This window comes from Palaemon carinicauda, chromosome 1 (assembly GCF_036898095.1).
Source record: "Palaemon carinicauda isolate YSFRI2023 chromosome 1, ASM3689809v2, whole genome shotgun sequence".
NCBI classification, from domain to species: domain Eukaryota; kingdom Metazoa; phylum Arthropoda; class Malacostraca; order Decapoda; family Palaemonidae; genus Palaemon; species Palaemon carinicauda.
The window spans coordinates 304272574-304295197 of NC_090725.1; the positions used below are offsets into that span (position 1 = coordinate 304272574).

Here is a 22624-nt window from a genome sequence, read left to right on the forward strand (position 1 = left end):
CAAATGAAATTTTTTTCTTTATGACGCTGCCTGAAACGACGGCGTCATAAAGTACTGTACGCTCAGTAAACAACCACGCTCAGAACAAAGAAGGCATTTAACGCGCATGATGAAAGTGATAAATAATGATACAGTATTTACAGTAAAAGCATTTACAAAATATGTTACCTTACAAATATAATTTACCGTATCTATATAAAATCATACAGTACTGTACAGTACATATTGTACGTAGCAAAGCAGGAAAACAATTTACGAGAGAGAGAGAGAGAGAGAGAGAGAGAGAGAGAGAGAGAGAGAGAGAGAGATTGTTTTATGTACGTAAATGTAAATTTTAAACAAAAAAAATATGATAGGTTACAACATGTAGACTTTTAAAACCTTCCCTTTAACTTAATGCATACAGTACTAAACTATAAAACAGGCACAAATATTAAAATGTTAGAATATTAAAGTAAAAAATAAAGATTGTTACTGTACTCACCACGAAAGAGGTTCAAGAAAAACTTGAATGATGATGGTGATGAATTTGCTGCACAGTAGAAATGATGATGAGGAAGCTGATGATGTGTTCTACTGTGCAGCCAATGATAGTATTTTACGTCTCTTCAGACGGAGGTGTCTTTTCCTGGGACACCTCTTCAACTTCTTCAATTTCTTCCGAAGGCGTAGTAGCAGGAGGAACTGGCTCTTTTTTGCGAGGCTGGAAGAACATTGTGATTGGAAGTTGTTGCCGCTCCTTCTTTTTTTCGATCTAAGAGCATCCTGTAGGGAGTCATGTCTTCATCGATCTTGTTGCAGAATTGCATAGACCGAACCATATCCTCGTCCCACTCTTGCAACTTTTCTTTCAACTCCTTCGCATGGTTGCAGGCCTTGGCAAGCCATTCTAATGTTAAGCCCGTTTCTTCAACATTTTCTTGGGTCTCTTCCTATGTTTCACTCTCTTCTTCACTTGCCGATTTCGTCAGGTCTTCTAGGTCTGCGTCAGTTAGCGGCTGGGAATGGCAGTCCAACAACTCGTCGACGTCTTCAGTCGTCATGTCGCCAAACCCGTCACCTCCAATTATGGCAGCCAACTGCACAGATTTGCGTATTGCAGAGTGTTGGATTTCAGACGGAGTAAATCCCTCGTCGTTGTAAACAATCTGGGGCCACAACTTCTTCCAGCTCGCATTCATGGTTGCAGGTTTCATCTCTTGCAGTGCCTTCTGAATATTCTGCAGGCACGTGGCTATGGTGTACTGCCACCAGTACGCCTTCAAGTTAAAATCTTCATCCTCATGATCTTGGGCAGCATCCACACACGCAACGAGGTCCGCCAAGGTATTCTTCGTGTAGAGGGCCTTGAACGCCCTGATAACCCCCTGGTCCATCGGTTGAATTAATGACGTGGTGTTGGGTGGCAGGAACTCAACCTGAATGCCCTCATGCGACAGATCAGTTGCGTGTCCACCAGTGTTATCCATAAGGAGAAGGATCTTGAATGGCAAGCCCTTCTCTACGAGATATTTGCTGACTTGCGGGATGAAACACTGGTGGAACCAGTTGGAGGTCAGCATCTTTTTAATCCATGCTTTTGGATTATGCATCCAGTACACGGGAAGGAGATTCTTATTCTTATTTTTCAAAGCGCTACGATTTTTCGACTTATAAATAAGCCCCGGCTTTAGCAAAAATCCAGCAGCATTGCCACACATCACAAGGGTAACGCGATCCTTGAATGCTTTAAAGCCAGAGGCTTTGGCTTCCTCTTTGAACAGGAAAGTTCGCGATGGCATTCTCTTCCAAAACAAGCCGGTCTCATCCATATTAAACACTTGTTCCGGCTTGTATCCACCTTCGGCGATAATATTCTTGAATGTCTGGTTCATGTAAGTTTCAGCAGCGGCAGTGTCAGCCGAAGCAGCCTTGCCATGCAGGGAAACGCTTTTCAGGGCGAAGCGTTTCTGAAACTTCGCGAACCATCCTTTGCTGGCGGAAAAACGTTGTTTCTGAGGCTGGGAATCAGTGGATGTCCCTGGTTGAGGTTCATCTGCATCATCATCTTCTTCAAGCTCAAAGTTCTCATACAAGCTCAAAGCCTTTGTTCGGATGGTGTTCGTATCCAAGGCTATGTTCTTCTTCCGGCAGTCGGCAATCCACACAGCTAAAGCACCTTCCATGCGTACGATCGTTTTATTACGCGTTGTAACGACTCGCTTTGCTGATCTGCTAAAGGTGATTGCAGCCGTCTTTCTAGTGTTCGCCTCGTCCTTCTTGATATAGCGAACAGTAGATTCGTTGATTCCAAAATGGCGCGTTGCGGCCGCGTAGCTTCTACCGTCTTTCAACATATCGAGAAGTGTCATCTTCTCGGCAATCGTCATCATCCTTCGTTGGCGTTTAGGCTCACTACCAGACTTAGTAGAAGCAGAACCCTTGGGAGGCATTGTACAGTAGGATTTAACAGAAAGTTCAACAAAAAGTTCAACTTAAAACAGTCGCACACAGCACAGATTAAACTTCACAAACTTAAGAACGTCTACTCAGCGATACGGCATAAGAGAAAGTGGACGACCCGGGCCTGCGAGAACCTAGATGCTGCGGGTTGGAGATGTGGGCAAAACACCAATCACAGGCTAGATAACAAAACTTGAGTTCTGATTCGTCATCTATCAGCGCTTGAACCAATCACAACCCGTCTTTTATGATGCGTAGGTTACCAACCGTACGTACAGTATTAATAATAATAATAATAAATAATGATAATAATACAGTAATAATAATAATAATAATAATGATAATAATAATAACAATAATAATTTTATTAACAACAACAACAATAATAGTAATAATAACAATAATAATAATAGCTTTACGTATGCTATTTTATTCTTTTGTAGGATGTGTCTCTCTCTCTCTCTCTCTCTCTCTCTCTCTCTCTCTCTCTCTCTCTCTCTCTCTCTCTCTCTCTCTCTCTCTCGTACGCTTATTCGAAATGTGATTTTTGCAACAAAGAATATTATTGGATGCAGCACTACGTACGTATACATACAAAAGATTCATGGAAAAGAAGCACATCCATTACATTTGTAGTACTGTACAGTAGTAGCCATCAGCAGCCTTACACCATTCTAATATGGTATGACTGCATCTGATTTGCGTTTCATGTTCGATTTAATTTTACTACCTACTGTATACAGTACAGTACTGAATTATCGTATGATAATACTGTAATACAGTAATAATAATAATAATGATAATAATAATAACAATAATAATTTTATTAACAACAACAACAATAATAATAATAATAACAATAATAATAATACAGTAGCTTTACCTATGCTATTTTATTCTTTTGTAGGATGTGTCTCTCTCTCTCTCTCTCTCTCTCTCTCTCTCTCTCTCTCTCTCTCTCTCTCTCTCTCTCTCTCTCTCTCTCTTTCTCTCTCTTGTACGCTTATTCGAAATGTGATTTTTGCAACAAAGAATATTATTGGATGCAGTACTACGTACGTATACATACAAAAGATTCATGGAAAAGAAGCACATCCATTACATTTGTAGTACAGTAGTAGCCAACAGCAGCCTTACACCATTCTAATATGGTATGACTGCATCTGATTTGCGTTTCATGTTCGATTTAATTTTACTACGTACTGTATACAGTACTGTATTATCGTATGATACATTCTCTTTTCGTGTTTTATTTCTTTCTGTGCTGAATTATATATCATATGTAATGCAATGAACAATCAGTAAGAGCAGATATTACTAATTACAGTATTAATGGAATTACAGGTAACGAAATATCGTATTTGGGGGTCTTCAGATTTCGCGGTATTTTCGAAATTTCCGAAAAATCCGCGATATGTATATATATATATATATATATATATATATATGGGTTATGGAAAAAACCCGCGAAGTGGTGAATCCGCAATGGTCGAACCGCGAAGTAGCGAGGGTTCACTGTATTGCCCTATCGAGCTGGATAATGCCCTAGAGACTGACCATATACACACATGATCAGTGTCCAAGCTAGGACCAAGGACCAACACCCTTAGACTAAACTGTAAAGCATTGGATATCCTGAAATTGCATAATGTGATGACAAAGATGAAATCCCAGCATAGTATTACAATGCTGATACTGTATTAATTTTTTCACAACTTATACAGTATAATAATGAAGTTGAAGGAAACCGAAAGAGATAATTTGGGAAAATTCAAAATTTCTATTCTAGCTAATTATGAAAATTTTTTCATTTTTACTTGGTACATAATTTTATCATGAATTTTTTATGTCTGCTTTTCTTATTACAGTATAACATTTTTTTTTTTTTCATACATAATTGTAGATATGGAAACATTTGGTATCCAGAGGTATAATTGTAGATATGGAAACGTTTGGTATCCAGAGGTGTATGTCCCACAGAAACTTGTTACTGTAGAGGACCCATAGGCGTTGAGTGATTCTAAATTAGTACAATGAGATGTGATTTTTCTGTTGTATTGCAAAGTACTAAATTTAACTGGACAGATAAAGATTTATGACTGTTTCAGGTCTTCAGCCAAATTATTCACTTTAAACTGGGAAAAGTTTGGAGCAGCAAGAAATTCAAGGGAAAAATAATAAAGAAACTAGTTAGACCAAAGAAGGCTATAAGAAAGCCATTCACTTTCATTCTGAAGGAATAGGTTAAAAAGACAGTAACTTTTATAGTAATTCTTGCGTTTCAAATCTTAACCCTTTTACCCCTAGGCTCTTTGGAAATTTCCAATCCTTAACCCTCAAGGGTTTCGTTTTTTCCAAGCACATTTTGCAGTATATATTTTTTTTAAATTGCTCTTACAGCCTTAATTTTTGTCATAGAGAGGTCAGGTTGGTCTCATTCTCTTGGAAAATGCCTGAATTTTCTCAAAAAAATTAACAAAAATATGAAAAAAAAAAAAATTTATAGCATTTTTTAGCAAGGACATACCTGTACGTCCATGGGGATAAAGGGACGAGTTTTGTGAAACGTACCAGTACGTCCTTTGGGGGTAAAAGGGTTAATTGACTTTTACTTTTCGAAAACTTGTATTGAGAATTTGTTGCTGAAAATTTGTATGGTAAATTGATATTGGTGTTACAGTACTTTTCTTAAATAATTTTACATTTTTCAATATTAAACTTAGCCGGTGATCATATAAGCTGTCAGCTCTGCTGCCCGACAGAAAAACCTAAGGACAAAATACGCCAGCGATCGCTATACAGGTGGGGGTGTACATCAACAGCGCCATCTGTCGAGCAGGTACTCAAGTACTCCATGTCAACACAGAACCAATTTTCTCTCTGTCGTGCCACTGGCAAGACCTACTAAATACGCTGTTGCTTACTGGAGTTGTTTTCACAACTATTTGGTGAAGTACACTATTCTAGTTTTGAGCTTTCGCTATGCAGGGGTTTTATCTTCATCTCAAAACTTGAACTCGTTTTGGATAGATTTAATTATGGTGACAAAGAGAGTATGGACTCTCTTTCACTTTTAAATGGCCGACCCTTCCCTTAGACGGAAGTGTGTTTAGGTTTTTAGTAATTTTGCTTAACACGTTATAGATCTATATATTTTATATCTCTCCACCTTTATTAGGCCTCTTCGATTAACTTTCCATTTATTATAAACATATAAAAATAAATTTTTATGTTTTGTTTATATGCGACCTTTCCTGATAGTAGGCGGTCCTAACTTGGAACCGAAGTTAATCAACGTTGAGCCCGTTATATCGTATTTAGCCTTTAAAGAATTTAAAACTTTTTAAATTTAATGTTTTATGAAAGAATTTCTTTGATAGTCTTCGTACTGTTTTCAAAGATGAACTAACGTTTAGTTTTTTAGACTACGCAGTTGTTGACGTTCAGGACGTTCAACATGCGCTCTATCGTTACGATAGAGAGAGAGTGTATCACGGTTTCACTTTGCAGTAAGAGTAAATCGATTCTGACGTTTCGTTCATTCTTTCTTAGCTTAAATGGTTTAAATTCTAAATTAAAGGAACTTTTTATTTGGAAAACCTTTCAGTTTTTTCCTTTAGCCAAATAACATGTTTTTTTGACGATATATAATTGGGCTCTTCTCTCAGGTGCGAAATCAAGAGAGTAAGAGAGAGAGAGATAGAGACGGAGGGAGAGAGAGGAGAATAAAAACGTTCCGTTCAAGCGGGTAACGTTGTTCTCGTGTTACTCTCCTCCCTAGTCGCTGTACGGGGAAGAAGGTAAAACGTTTCTAGGGTTTTATTCTTGTCCCCAGGCTATATGCGGTGAGAGACTGTAAACGTAGTTTATTTGAACTAGTGTTTAGTCTCTTTCCCAGCCACTGAATTCTTTATCTTTATATATGTTTTCTGTTTTTGCTAGTATTAATGAGCTGCATTATTACGACTGTTTTCGCAATTACTACCTTTTAATGAAGGGTAGAATTGCGTGGTTCAGGTAGAAATCAGTAAAAGTTTCGATTTCAGTGAAATAAGTGCAAAACAGAAAATCGAAGTGATAAAGTGATATGCGCAAAGTGTTACAGTGTTGCATCCGAGGGTTCGTCTGTTCGTGCCTGTCGTTCACCTAGTCCGGGACCTCTTGCAAGCTCCCAAGCCCAGGGGAGAAGTAATGTCGAACGACTTATGGGTTCGTCAGGCCTTGATCAACGAACAGACGTTTCCCTCCGTGGTTTCGGGCGTATCTTCCCAAGATCGCCCCACCCACACAAAGACGAGAGAGCCCATTTACTTCTCGTCTGCGGAAGAGGTTTCTCGTAAGAAACCATGGACCAAGGTCTCGCAGCTTATTAAGCGCAAGTCGGTCCCTTCCGCGCAAGTCCAACGGCCCAGTTGTAGCCACTGGGTCAGTTCGGACTCGCTGCAGTCTTCCGACGACTGCTCACCTCCTAAGAGAGGCAAAGCGGTACCGCAACAGGCAGTAACACCGTCTGTTGCCGCACCTGCTACTGTAGACCCTAAGTGGTCTTTGCTGCAGACCATGCAGACACAGTTAACATCTTTAATGCAGGACTTTCGTGCGGAGAAGGTTGACGCTGCACCCGTTAGCCTACAACCAACCACGGTTGTGGGTTCAGTTGACGCTGAGGCTACCTTCTCCCGCACTCCAGCTGTGAGAGTCCCGCCACCCATGCGCAGTGTACCCTGCCAGCCGCATGTTGACGTTCAGCGACGCACGGAACCCTCCGTTGACGTTCGCGAGTTACAACAACAACCTAAGTTGTTTTGTTTTGACGCTGTGCGTCAACCTCCGCATTCTAGAGTTGTTTTGACTGCTCAGTATAGACAGTCAAAGCAGTCTCGAGTGAACACTGTATGTCCTCACGCACCTGTTGTGGTTGACAGTTCAGTTGTTGACAGTTCACAGACTGTCAAGCAGTTACATGACGTTGCCTTCTGGTCTGCTACTAATGCACCAGTGCTGTATGTCCTCACGCACCTGTTGTGGTTGACAGTTCAGTTGTTGACAGTTCACAGGCTGTCAAGCAGTTACATGACGTTGCCTTCTGGTCTGCTACTTATGCACCAGTGAGAGACTCACTGAGATAACCTAGCTTTTATCGGACAAGGTTCCTGTAGATGAGAAAGTGCTGTTCTCCCTCCTACTGATATTCCTTTGAGGACTCTGTCATTTGGAGAGGAGCCTTAAGCTGCTTAGCCTCCTATGGACTTTAATTAAATCATGATGATTTTTTAAGGATCTTCGTCCGGATCTTGTAACTGCTGCTCCTCGTTCGCCTGAACGTCAGAACTTACACTAGGCCTAGCTACTTCGAAGCCGTTGTTGTTAAGCTAGTGCTCTCTCGCTCTCCTAGAGAGCGTTAGGTTGGCTAGGCGACTGGTTTTTGCACCAGGAGGAGTTTTAGGGATACAGCCTTTGATTTCCCTTCTTTTAAACTGGCTTATAGAGCGAGAGTCTGATAGGACACGAGAGAAGTTGTCGGCTTGGGAGTTCATGCCTCTGCCCAGATAGACTTCTCAATTCTGGTAGACTCGCCCTGGCGCCTAGCCAGGAGACGCTCCAAGTTGTTTACAGGTCAACTTCTCAACTTTTGTCGAGCCTTTGAAGTTTTGCTGTACTATTATGTCACACATAACAAGGCTTCCAGGGATGGTAAATGGTTCCGCCTCAGTCGCTAACCCCGTCTGTTGCCACACCTGCTCCCGTAGACCCTAAATGGGCTTTGCTGCAAGACATGCAGTCCAAGCTTGTGTCCTTGATAGAGGACTTAAATGCGGAGAAGAACCTTCTGGCCAACAACCTTCCAACCGGTTGGTTGTGCGCCCTGTTGACGCTGAGGTATCCTACTCGCGTCTGCCAGTTGAGGTGGTTCCTCCACCGATGCGACCCAGTGTGGGTTGCCAGTCGCACGTTGACGTTAAGCGACGCTCGGAGGTGGTTGTTGACGTTCAGTGTGTCACTAGGAAGACGTGCAACAACCAGCAGAGGTGACTTGTTGTGACGCAGTGCGTCAACCTCAGCAACCCGGTAGGGTGTTGACTGCACAACCCAGACAGTCTAGACAGTTTTGGGTTGACGCTGTACTTCCTCGCGCACCCATGGTTGTTGACAGTTCACAGACTGTGCAGCAGTGCCATGATATTGCGTCCGGCTCCGTCACGCATCCACCAGTGCGACCGGATTCAGCGAGTCAGACGTTGCCCACTCCGTTGCCGTTTCCTCATCAGTTTCGGATGAGGAACCCTCTGATGAGGACGTTGCTGAACAAGACGATCAACCCCCAGCCCTGCTATCCATCCAGAAGATGCTGAAGAAGGAACGCTGCCCAGTCAGGCTGTGGATGAGTCTGGTAGGGACACTGTCATCCGTGGATCAATTTGTGTCACTAGGAAGACTACACCTCCGTCCTCTTCTGTACCATCTAGCTTTTCACTGGAAAAAGGACAAGACGCTAGAAGCGGTCTCGATCCCGGTTTCCGGAAAGATAAAGTCTTGTCTGACTTGGTGAAAGGACTTTATCAACCTTAGAGAGGGTCTTCCCCTGACTGTTCAGACTCCCAACCACGTTCTCTTCTCGGACGCATCGGACGTAGGCTGGGGTGCGACATTAGACGGTCGGGAATGCTCGGGATTATGGAACTCGAGTCAAAGGACAATGCATTTCAACTGCAAGGAGCTACTGGCAGTACGTCTGACCTGGAAAAGCTTCAGGTCTCTCCTTCAAGGCAAAGTGGTGGAGGTGAACTCGGACAACACCACGGCTTTGGCGTACATCTCCAAGCAAGGAGGGACCTACTCTCTGACATTGTACGAGATCGCAAGGGACCTCCTCACCTGGTCAAAAGGTCTAGACATTTCACTAGTAACGAGGTTCATCCAAGGCAACTTGAATGTCATGGCAGATTGTCTCAGTCGGAAGGGACAAATAATTCCAACAGAATGGACCCTCCACAAGGATGTATGCAAGAGACTTTGGGCCACCTGGGGCCAGCCAACCATAGATCTCTTCGCAACCTCGATGACCAAGAGGCTCCCAATATTTTGCTCACCAATCCCGGACCCAGCAGCAGTTCATATAGATGCCTTTCTACTAGATTGGTCACATCTAGATCTTTAGGCATTCCCTCCGTTCAAGATTGTCAACAAGGTACTGCAGAAGTTCGCCTCTCACGAAGGGACAAGGTTGACGCTAGTTGCTTCCCTCTGGCCCGCGAGAGAATGGCTCACCGAGGTACTTCGATGGCTAGTAGACGTTCCCAGAACACTTCCCCTAAGGGTGGACCTTCTACGTCAGCCACGCGTAAAGAAGGTACACCAAAGCCTCCACGCTCTTCGTCTGACTGCCTTCAGACTATCGAAAGACTCTCGAGAGCTAGAGGCTTTTCGAAGGAGGCAACCAGAGCGATTGCTAGAGCAAGGAGAACATCCACCCTTAGAGTCTACCAATCGAAGTGGGAAATCTTCCGAAACTGGTGCAAGTCAGTATCCGTATCCTCGACCAGTACCTCTGTAACTCAAATAGCTGACTTTCTCTTATATCTGAGGAAAGAACGATCTCTTTCAGCTCCCACTATCAAGGGTTACAGAAGCATGTTGGCATCAGTCTTCCGTCACAGAGGCTTAGATCTTTCCAACAATAAAGATCTACAGGACCTCCTTAAGTCTTTTGAGACCACGAAGGAGCGTCGTTTGGTTACACCTGGTTGGAATTTAGACGTGGTACTAAGATTCCTTATGTCAGACAGGTTCGAACCGCTACAATCAGCCTCCCTGAAAGATCTCACCTTTAAGACTCTTTTCCTGATATGCTTAGCCACAGCTAAAAGAGTCAGTGAGATTCATGCCTTCAGCAAGAACATCGGATTCTCATCCGAAACGGCTACATGTTCTACAACTTGGTTTTCTAGCCAAACACGAGCTGCCTTCTCGGCCTTGACCAATATCGTTCGATATTCCAAACTTATCGTATGGTTGGAAATGAACTAGAAAGAGTATTATGTCCTGTAAGAGCTCTTAAGTTCTATTTAAAAACCTTTACGAGGCCCGTCTGAAGCTTTATGGTGTTCAGTTAAGAATCCATCTTTGCCTATGTCAAAGAATGCTTTATCCTATTTTATCAGACTGTTAATACGAGAAGCTCATTCCCATCTGAATGAGGAAGACCAAGCTTTGCTGAAGGTAAGGACACACGAAGTTAGAGCTGTCGCAACTTCCGTGGCCTTTAAACAAAATAGATCTCTGCAAAGTATAATCGACACAACCTATTGGAAAAGCAAATCAGTGTTCGCGTCTTTTTATCTTAAGAATGTCCAGTCTCTTTACGAGAACTGCTACACCCTGGGACCATTCGTAGCAGCGAGTGCAGTAGTGGGTGAGGGCTCAACCACTACATTCCCCTAATTCCATAACCTTTTTAATCTTTCTCTTGAAATGTTTTTTATTGTTGTTTTTGGGTTGTCCGGAAGGCTAAGAAGCCTTTCGCATCCTGGTTGATTTGGCGGGTGGTCAAATTCTTTTCTTGAGAAGCGCCTAGATTAGAGGTTTTGATGAGGTCCTTTAGTATGGGTTGCAACCCTTGATACTTCAGCTCCTAGGAGTCGCACAGCATCCTATGAGGATCGCGAGGCTCAGTAAGGAAGACGTACTTAAAAAGGCAGAGTAATTGTTCAAGTCGACTTCCTTACCAGGTACTTATTTATTTTATGTTTGTTATTTTGAATAACTGCTAAAATGAAATACAAAATACTTAGCTCTTAATAATGTCAACATGTAATGCTGGTCTCTACCCACCCCCCTGGGTGTGAATCAGCTTATATGATCACCGGCTAAGTTTAATATTGAAAAATGTTATTTTTATTAATGAAATAAATTTTTGAATATACTTACCCGGTGATCATATATTAAAGGACCCTCCCTTCCTCCCCAATAGAGACCCAGTGGGCAGAGGAGAAAATTGGTTCTGTGTTGACATGGAGTACTTGAGTACCTGCTCGACAGATGGCGCTGTTGATGTACACCCCCACCTGTATAGCGATCGCTGGCGTATTTTGTCCTTAGGTTTTTCTGTCGGGCAGCAGAGCTGACAGCTTATATGATCACCGGGTAAGTATATTCAAAAATTTATTTTATTAATAAAAATAACATGTTTTCACTCCAGGTAATGTGTGAAGTCAAGATGGCTCCGTTTTCCTGCGTTGTTAGAAAATCTCCACAGCCAGACAAGAAGCAAAGAGAAATGAGTAGACAAATGAAAGAAGCATTAGAATCTGTTATTGTCTTGGTAAGTAGAGAAGAAAATCACATTTAAGATTTGTTTCCTTTTGCAATGTCAGCCATGAGATTATTGATTGGAATTTGAGTGAACAGAACTGGTAATATTAGTAGAGAATGTTTAACACTTTTTTTACATTTTTATTTTATTAGCTTTAACTAGCATTTAATATTGCATTTATGAAATAAAGTATAGAAAGTACTACTGTAAATACATAAAAAGATATTCTCGACTGTACTTATTCAACAAATATTTTTGTTTAGGTTTAATGAAGGTTTTTCTAATTTGTCTAGTTTAAAATGCCAACTTTGATTGTTTTACATTTTGATGATATTTAATATAAGTTCATATTTTTTTCTCTTGTAAGCTTTTTTTTTTTATTAACTTGCTTAAATCAAGTGTACATTATTGCTTCTTTGTTAAGGGGGGAGGTAAGTAGTGTTAAAGTACAGTATGGTAAAGTTATATGATAAAAGTAAAAAATATGAACACCGTAAAGTTAATTGTGTAGAGTTAGTGCTTGTACAATGCTTCAATTAACCTTTTTTTGCTGATTTTTTTTTCCAAAAAGGTAAAGTAGTAATTGATAAGGAGAACTTTATAGCATTATTCTTTAATATTATAGAGTATATTTCTTGATATTTTGTTTTGTAAGGAAAAAATATATGGTAACCATATTTCCATTGTTTCTTAAAATAACTCGAAAAGTTTCCGTATTGTATTGAATTATTCAGAAGAGAAGACTTGAAGTTCTGTTCTTTTCAGGAAAAGTTCCCGAAATCACAAATAGATGTGTATTTAACAGTCATAGAAGATGATGGAGGAGCACTAGCAGCGTGTATTACTGCAGCTGGATTAGCCCTCTGCCACGCCAACATTGACGTATATGATTTTTTGATAGGGTCTACGGTGGTATGTACAGTAAACCAAATTTTATCAAGCATGTTACAGCCTAGTATAAAGTAGTTGGGGGTAAAATAATTTGGGATTCTCTCTTGTATGTTTTGCCAATCCCCCTCTTCTACTAGTTTGTCACCATCAGGCATGTCATTTGGACAATTTATTGCTAACTTATAAAACTATTCTAGGTTTTTGTAATGAAATTTTATCAGACATTTGACAGACTGGTTGGAATTTGATGTTTGTTAATGAACTTGCATAATATTTACATATGTACTAATGATCCTCAAATTATAATTGTTCTTACATAAATACAAACCCTCATGCTTTAATAGAATGAAGCTTTCAGCTTGGCTGGAACTTCAGCTGTTAACTTATAACGGGTTGTCGGTAGCTACTGATGGGTGGGGGAGAAGCCCCACCCTTGAGCCAGTACAAGATTACAGTACTTGACCATTAATGCGCTATTACACATTAGCATGTTACTGTGTGCTTGCACGCTTCTAAGAGAGTACCACCTCATCTGTTTGTCATCACACACTCCTACAGTTGTGCCACCTCACCTGTTTAAGACCATGCTCCCATACAGGAACAAGTGGTTATTGTGAACACAGGGTACCTACCCTATTTCACAAAAATGGGTGGGCACACTACTGTACTAATAGGATTAAAGGCTTTGCCCTTTTCTTCTTTACCTGCATGTGTACCTTCTAGCTTTCTGGAGAGTGATGAGAAAGATGCATACCAAAAAATTGGTCATTTTTGGAACTGATATTGGTACACCCATTTTTGTCAACTGTCGTCTGTCATGTACTTAATGCAGTGCCTCAATCAAATACTACTGCTACACTTAAGGAGGAAGAAGTAGTCTAAATAGGTCTAATTAATGTAACTGCGTGTCTCTGACAATCTCGTAGTACGTAAGGGTGGTACACACAGAGATCATACTCAATGCTAGAGTGGTTCGTAACAAAGCATACCTGGCGCTGATCACTTTGGGATACAAGTGCTCACACGCTTGTTCCTAGCACTCTGCCTTGTACAAGACTGAGCTTGTTTTCTCGATAAGGGGAAAAGGCCCCTCATCATCTTAAGTGATTGTATACAGTGTGTGTTCTAAGAGGTTACATAGCAGAAATGCCTATTTCCTTGAAAATGTTCGATTACGAGGTTCATGTATCCACCATTCTTGCTCAACGCTACATGATCAGACACTTCAAGTATCTTCTTCAATGACCTTGAGGTCTCGGCTTCTGGCATCTGCTTTGTCCTTGGTCTTTCATTACATGATAATGTACAATGGACGAGTAACCTGGGACCATCCTCATTGTGTGTACAGGCTGTGAAATCTTACCTGCATGAGGGTGAGTTTTCCTTGTGCACTGTCCTTTAGTGTTTCGTCTGTAGGGGGGATGTTTGATAGTTTGCTCCCTGCTTGCTCTCTACGATTGGAGTTTTCCCATAGGACCGGATCTACTGTAATCGAAAACCATGTGATCGCTTTCCGAGGTCAGGAACCTTACAATCGTGTACAGCAGTTAGGAAACTTATGATCGGTTATAGATTGGGAATCACATGATCTGCAACAATGATCAGAGTTTACACTTGTGCCTCAAGGGTTCATCACTTTATTCACTAAGGAACTAGTTCAGCTGTTCCGATTACCGGTTCCTTCACATCGCTCCAACCATAGAAGAGGAGGAGGAAGGCATTACTGAAGCACTGGACGACTTTTGGCTCAGTCACTCAAGTCTTGGTACATTCCCTCTGTAGCCACCCGTTGAGATACTACTGCTAGAGAGTTATGGGGTTTTTTGACTGGCCAGACAGTACTACATTGGATCCTTCTCTCTGATTACGGTTCACTTTCCTTTTGCCTACACACACCGAATAGTCTGGCCTATTCTTTACAGATTCTCCTCTGTCCTCATACACCTGACAACACTGAGATTACCAAACAATTCTTCTTCACCCAAGGGGTTAACTACTGCGCTGCAATTGTTCAGTTGCCACTTTCCTCTTGGCAATGGTAGAAGAGAGACTTTAGCTATGGTAAGCAGCTCTTCTAGGAGAAGGCCACTCCAAAATCAAACCACTGTTCTCCAGTCTTAAGTAGTGCCATAGCCTCTGTACCACGGCCTTCCACTGTCTTGGGTTAGAGTTCTCTGGCTTGAGGGTACACTCGAGCAGACTATCTAATTTCTCTTCCTCCTGTTTTGTTAAAGTTTTCATAGTTTATTTAGGAAATATTTAATTTAAGGGGGCATAAAAACAATTAGAATAGCGCCAACGTTATCCCTGCGTGTCGTAAGAGGCAACTAAAAGGGACGGGACGAGGGGGCTGGGAACCCCCTCTCCTGTATCTACATCCTGTGAGACATCGACAAAGAGATGGAACTGGGGGGAGAGTGACTGCTCCCCGCACTCTAGTTTTGGGGTGTTTGAATGTGCGTGGATGTAGTACGATAGAGAGTAAAAGATGTGAAATTGGAAGTATATTTAGGAATAGAAGGATGGATGTATTGGCCTTGTGTGAGACGTAGATAAAAGGAAAGGGTGAAGTGATGTTTGGTGAAATGTCTGGTAGAGTGTCTGGGATTGAAAGGGGAAGAGCGAGAGAGGGTGTGGCTTTATTGCTGAGTGAATGGATGACAGGTAAAGTAGTGGAATGGAAGGAGATATCATCTAGGTTAATGTGGGTAAGGGTTAGGTTGGGGAGGGAATGTTGGGCGTTTGTCAGTGCGTATGGGCCAGGTAGTGAGAAAAGTGAAGAAGAGTGGAATGAGTTTTGGAATGAATTAACTAGGTGTGTAGAAGGACTGGGTAGAAGGAATTATGTAGTTGTCATGGGTGACTTAAATGCTGAGTGGGCACTGGAGAGGTAGAAGGTGTCATTGGGAAGTATGGCGTACCAGGTGAAAATGAGATTGGTGAGAGACTGGTAGATATGTGTGTTGAGCAAGAGATGGTGATAAGTAATAGCTTTTTCAAAAAGAAAGATGAAAATAAGTATACATGGGTAAGAGTGGCAAATGGAAGAGTAGTAGAAAGGGCATTAATGGATTATGTGTTGATAACTAAAAGAATGTTTGGAAGATTGAAAGACGTGCACGTGTTTAGGGGTATGGCTAACGGTATGTCTGATCATTTTTTGGTGGAAGGAAAATTAGTTGTAGCAAAAGAGTGGGGGAATAGAGTAGGTGGATGTAAAAGGGAGCTAGTGAGGGTTGAAGAGCTAATAAAACTGGGGGAAAAAGTAAATATCAGGAAAGGTTGAAAATGACATATGACAAAGTGAAAGTAAGAGAAACTGGCAATTTAGAGGAGGAGTGGAAGTTAGTAAAAGAAAATTTAGTTGGGATTGCAAGTGATGTGTGTGGCAAGAAGGTTGTTGGAGGCAGCATGAGGAAGGGCAGTGAATGGTGGAATGAAGGAGTGAAGGTAAAAGTGGAAGAGAAAAGGAGGGCTTCTGAAGAATGGCTGCAGAGTAATAGTATAGAGAAGTATGAAAAATATAAAGAGAAAAATTTGGAAGTAAAGCGCAAGGTAAGTGAGGCAAAGAGGGCAGCTGACCTGAGGTGGGGTCAGGGATTGGGTCATTCATATGAAGAGAATAAGAAGTTTTGGAAAGAAGTGAAGAGAGTAAGGAAGGCTGGCTCAAAAATTGAAGAGACAGTGAAAGATGGAAATGGAAGGTTGTTAAAAGGAGAGGAGGCAAGGAAAAGATGGGCGAAATATTTTGAAAGTTTACTGAATGTTGAGGATAATAGGGAGGCAGATGTGAATGCTGTTGCAAGTGTTGAGGTGCCGGTGATGGGAGGTGAGAATGAGAGAGAGATTACAAGAGAGGAAGTGAGGAGAGCACTAGATGAAACGAGAGTAGGAAAAGCGTCTGGTATGGATGGTGTGAGAGCTGAGATGTTGAAAGAAGGGGGTGTGACTGTACCTGAATAGTTGGTGATATTGTTTAATATGTGTTTTGTGTTGTCAATGGTACCAGTAGATTGGGTTTGTGCATGTATTGTACCACTATATAAGGGTAAGGGAGATGTGCATGAGTGTTGTAATTCAAGAGGCATTAGTTTTTTAAGCGTAGTTGGAAAAGTGTATGGTAGAGTAATGATTAATAGGATCAAGGATAAAACAGAGAATGCAATCTTAGAAGTACAGGGTGGTTTTAGAAGAGGTAGGGGTTGTATGAATCAGATTTTTACAGTAAGGCAGATATGCGATATATATTTAGCAAAAGGTAAGGATGTGTATGTTGCGTTTATGGATCTGGAGAAAGTGTATGATATAGTTGATAGGGAAGCAATGTGGAATGTGATGAGGTTATATGGAGTTGTTGGAAGGTTGTTGCAAGCAGTGAAAAGTTTCTACAAAGGTATTAAAGCATGTGTTAGGATAGGAAATGAAGTGAGTGATTGGTTTCCGGTGAGAATGGGGCTGAGACAGGGATGTGTGATGTCGCCGTGGTTGTTTAACTTGTATGTTGATGAAGTGGTGAGAGAGGTGAATGCTCGAGTGCTTGGACAAGGATTAAAACTGGTAGAGGAGAATGACCATGAATGGGAGGTAAATTGGTTGTTGTTTGCGGATGATACTGTACTGGTTGCAGACACAGAAGAGAAGCTTGGCCGATTAGTGACAGAATTTGGAAGAGTGTGTGAGAGAAGGAAGTTGAGAGTTAATGTGGGTAAGAGTAAGGTTATGAAATGTACGAGAAGGGAAGGTGGTGCAAGGTTGAATGTCATGTTGAATGGAGAGTTACTTGAGGAGGTGGATCAGTTTAAGTACTTTGGGTCTGTTGTTGCAGCAAATGGTGGAGTGGAAGCAGATATACGTCAGAGAGTGAATGAAGGTTGCAAAGTGTTTGGGGTAGTTAAGGGAGTAGTAATAAATAGAGGGTTGGGCATGAGTGTAAAGAGAGTTCTATATGAGAAAGGGATTGTACAAACTGTGATGTATGGATCGGAGTTGTAGGGAATGAAAGTAATGGAGAGACAGAAATTGAATGTGTTTGAGATGAAGTGTCTAAGGAGTATGGCTGGTGTATCTCGAGTAGATAGGGTTAGGAACGAAGTGGTGAGAGTGAGAACGGGTGTAAGAAATGAGTTAGCAGCTAGAGTGGCTATGAATGTGTTGAGGTGGTTTGGCCATGTTGAGAGAATGGAAAATAGTTTGTCTGCTAAAGAAGGTGATGAATGCAAGAGTTGATGGGAAAAGTACAAGAGGAAGGCCAAGGTTTGGGTGGATGGATGGAGTGAAGGAAGCTCTGGGTAATAGGAGGATAGATGTGAGAGAGGCAAGAGAGCGTGCTAGAAATAGGAATGAATGGCGAGCGATTGTGACGTAGTTCCGGTAGGCCCTGCTGCTTACTCCGATGCCTTAGATGACCATGGAGGTAGCAGCAGTAGGGGATTCAGCATTATGAAGCTTCATCTGTGGTGGATAACGGGGGAGGGTGGGCTGTGGCACCTTAGCAGTACCAGCTGAACTCGGTTGAGTCCCTTGTTAGGCTGGGAGGAACGTAGAGTGTAGAGTTCCCCTTTTTTGTTTTTGTTTCATTTGTTGATGTCGGCTACCCCCCAAAATTGGGGGAAGTGCCTTGATATATGTATGTATGTATTCTTGAAATATTCTATTTTTCCTTGTTTCCTTTCCTCACTGAGCTATTTTCCCAGTTGGAGCCTCTGGGCTTATAGCAGCCTGCTTTTCCAACTAGGGTTGTAGCTTAGCAAATAATAATAATAATAATAGTTTCTTGTGGAGGAACAGCGCTTGCCAAACACCCAACCCCCAGGAAGGATTTTTGGTACAGAGCACAGGAACTCGTGCTTCCAGTACCCTTTCAGACATGAGGCAGAGTACAAACACTGCTGTTTAGGATGTTGGCAGGAGCCGTTGTTCATTTCCTGCCCGGGATGATCCTGGTACCCTTCGGTGCCATGATGTCCCAACATCAGTCTCTCCCACCATGTAATTTACTAAGATGGCCAGCCTCCAAGCTACATCAAAGTTTGATCACCGACATTCATTGCACCATGACCTAGGGTTTGTCAAAGCCCAAGTAAGAGGAAGTCCACTGATTTGGTCTGATCAAATGCCAAGAACAAAGCCTTCTTGATGCAACATTCAGATGGCCCATGTGCCATTTTAAACCCAGAGAAAAGGAATAAGATTGCCTCCTGCTTTGCCAGGCAAAGGGAGTAAAGAGAGTTAAAGTCCCTAAAGGAATGCATTGATAGAAGTTTTGTCTCAGGTTTCTACAGGTGGAAGACATTATGATAGTAATTGAAGGCACAAACAGGTTTCCTCTTTCACCGATCAGTTACCGCTATGGGACCAGACTCTTCAAGGTTGACTATTGCAAAATCCTCATCACACCTTTACTAAGCACTGAGGAAAAAATCAGGTGATCTTCAGGTCCAGTCAGCTAATCCAGACTTCCTCCCATAGAAAAACTCTAATTGTGCTCCTTACGTTCACCCATGACCTGGCCTTCCAGGTAGAGTGATAGGAGGAGGAAATGCAGAATGGATCAGAATTTGGCAAATTTCTGGAGCTTCTATAGTTGAGTACATGCCAGTTTGGGGAGTGACACAATGTTCCAGACCTGCTTCCCAATTTTGCTAGTGATCTACCAAAACTCACCCCTTAATGGCAGGAATTGAGGCATCATGAAGGCAGCTTGGTCCCCCAGATGTAATTCAGAGAGGCCATAGCCAGCTGTGTGTGGTTTGTCATAAGTGTGATAACAAGTCCAGCCCTGTAGACTTAAACACTTGCCCTTAGATCCATTTCCTCTGTCCTACAGGTGTTATGCTCTGCTCCATCTTTGGTGAAAGTAGCTACCAATTCAAAGCCTGGTGCATCGGCCTTGCTGCCACTCCTTAAGGGTTCACGCTAGTCTTTTGAGCACTTTTAATTGACACTATTCTACCTACGGGTTTCGACAACTTTTCTTTTACAAGAGAATCACTTTAGCATTGAGAGAACCTTTTATCTCCTGTCTTGATCTGTTGATTAAGATATATAAAATAAAGTTCTTTAGGACTCCCAAACAGAGGTTAGAATATCTGGGACTACCATAACATGACAGCTGCTGGGCTCCTGGCAAACAATCATAGCAACAATGTAATCATAACTGTACATACACTTCCTTCTAGATTGACAAAGACAGTGCGTTGAGAGACTTACCCTGTCGACGAGAAGGCTAGTTCCACATTCCTGCATTCTAGTGATCGCTCTTATAGTTCCATTAGTTTTATTGGTTTACAACCAGAGCTCCCCTACCTTCAGTTTGGGTGTAGAGAAGTGATGAGATACTTACCTGAATTTCCTCCTGTGTGGATGATGTGATCAACAGAGGGATTGCACCTGCTTCTTAATCTACTGGGGTTGCTTGCAGCTCTTCTTTGCCAGTTAGGGTTGTGGTGGCCTAATTGGTAATGTTCTTGCCTGGTGATTGCCAGACTGCTGTTAGAGTCTCGCTCAAACTCGTTAGTTTCTTTGGTCATTGCAACCTTACCATTCTTGTGAGCTAAGGATGGGGTTTTGGGGGAACCTATAGGTCTATCTGCTGAGTCATCAGCAGCCATTGCCTGGCCCTCCTTGGTCCTAGCTTGGGTGGAGAAGGGGCTTGGGCACTGATCATATGTATATATGATCAGTCTCTAGGGCATTGCCCTTCTCGATAGGGCTACGTCACTGTCCCTTGCCCCGGCCATTCTTGAGCGGCCTTTAAAATTTTAAGGGTTTGATTAAGCACTTGGTAGTGATAATAGCCAATAACACTTCCATTTAAGCCTAAATTTACAGAGGGGCCCTGTTCTCAAACTATTCCTAAGCAGGTGCATTCTTGTGAGTAGAAGACACTATGCAGCTGCACAAGGTATTTTCAAGCAAGAACACTGTTTGAGCAAACATGCTCAATCTACAGAGTCCTGGTGTAGATTTTTAGGCCATCCCTAAATTATTATATGCAGTAGAATGAAAAATCTTTCGGAATTCTCCCAGTTGCATACTGAAGGTAAAGTTCAAACATACCTTCTAATATCTCTGTGAATCCTAGACACTTCCGCCTTTCCGCCCATCTCTTCCTCTCTCTTTTTCTCTGATCACTCAGCAGTTGGTAGAAGACATAGATATTAAGAAAGATTCAGATTGCTCCTTAGCAGCTAAAGTTCAAATTGTACCCAGGTGAGGTGTTGATTTCGCTTCCTTTATCAGGAAAGCTCTCCAATTTCCAAGGTCAAGATACCACTTAGTCGCTGATCCAAGTGTTAGATTTGGATTCAGACCTGGACCCTTCAGGAGAATTGTCTACTCCTTTGAAGCCGTGGTAAGCAGGGTCTTTACTTATTAAGAGCTAAAGCTACTTGGAGCGTTTCCACAAGTCTTCAGGTCTTGTTGTTGGACCCACTCAAACTTAAGTTAGCCCCGGTGAGGCGATCAAGAAAGTGGCATATATTTTCCTGTTTCACTAGCCATTCTGAAGGATAGGAGTTCTCCATCTCCATAGTTCAGTAGTCCCTGGTAAGGACATAAAATCCAAGTATCCAAGTAGCCATTACAAAAATCCTTCTTCCTCTCCGGCCTACAATAGCGACTAGTGGGGCAAGAATAACTTGCCTTCCTATTCTTGAGGAAAGACAGCATGATTCTTCCTTCAGTAGGGAAAGAATGAGATCCTGAAATGCTGTTTAGCTCTGGCTTTATATGAACAATTGGACTTGTGCTCCCACTGAGGGACCACCCCGGACGCAATCACATGAAGCCAGAATATTGGATATACTCTAGCCTTCAGGAAGAACCTGTCAGTTGCGCAAGTACTAATGGCAGGAGTCTGGAAGCGACAGGAAACCTTTACAGCCTACTATCCATGGAAGGGTACCCACAAGTCTCTAGATAAGTTTTCATTGTGACCTGTGGTAGCTGCTCAAAAGGTGGTGTAACGTCCCTATTTGACAAGAAGCATCTCGTTTCAGATAAATTGCGACTTTAGTCTAGGACGGGGGACACGAACCTGTGGCTCTTTCAAGGCACTTTTGCATCTCTAAATATTGAGCTAACCTTTTTTTATCCATTTAAAGCATTGAGCTAACCTTTTTATCCATTTAAAACAAAGAAATTATGTAACGTTCATAAGGCAATACTGTATTTCTAAATTTTATTAAATTTAAAAGGCATATTATAGGCAACAATTTTACTGATCTTTTGAAAATTACTTATATCAAAGACTTAAAGTATTAGATAATTTCATATTTAAATAATCTTAAGTTTAAATTACAAGGAAAGGGAAATACTAATTTATATTAAAAGGAATGGGAAATACTGTTTTATGCCTTTTAGAAGTGCTGTCTTTTGAAAGAAAGCTTGCAGTGTTTGTCAGAGATTTTGAGAAAAGTGTTTGTTCACTTCCAAAGAATCGGCATATTGTGAGTTTGATATTGATGCCATAAAAATAACTCTTGAAAATGGAAATGGGTTTTAACCCTTTCACTGCCAGTGTTGAAGTCTACAACACTTCTGATATAGCAAATTGCTTTAAGACCACATAGATTCTTGCTTGTTTGTATTCATTAGAAAGCTCTCCTAATGATCTTTGTAATGAATACCAACTTACTTTGTTTTGAGGATTTTTAAAAATATTTCCCTTTTTCAAATTTTGACTGTTACCAATGGCAATGAAAAGGTTAAAAGACTTGCCCAAGAATTATAAAGGAGAAAGCAACCCTGTCTTTCACAATAAACCATTTATGGCAGATATCTCTGTAGAGAGGAGAGGTCCCCTTTTTTGTTTCATTTGTTTGATGTTGGCTACCCCCCAAAATTGGGGGAAGTGCCTTGGTAGATGTATGTATGTATCTCTGTACTAAGTGTGTCAGCCTCTACTATTGGGAACTGAACAGAGTTGTAGCTTGAAATAACTGGCTTGCAGGAGAAAGTTAGGGGCATCAAAGTTTA

At 41.7% G+C, this 22624-nt stretch overlaps 1 protein-coding gene across 3 annotated transcripts in view; it reads left to right on the top strand.

Annotated features, from left to right (window-relative positions):
• Positions 1-22624, top strand: part of LOC137658524 (exosome complex component MTR3-like) — a 166407-nt gene that overhangs the window by 123927 nt on the left and 19856 nt on the right. For all 3 annotated transcript variants that reach the window (XM_068393338.1, XM_068393319.1, XM_068393329.1), the window contains exons 4-5: positions 11642-11764; positions 12521-12667. In XM_068393338.1, the coding sequence (XP_068249439.1) occupies positions 11642-11764; positions 12521-12667 (270 nt within the window). The remainder of the gene's footprint in view (positions 1-11641; positions 11765-12520; positions 12668-22624) is intronic.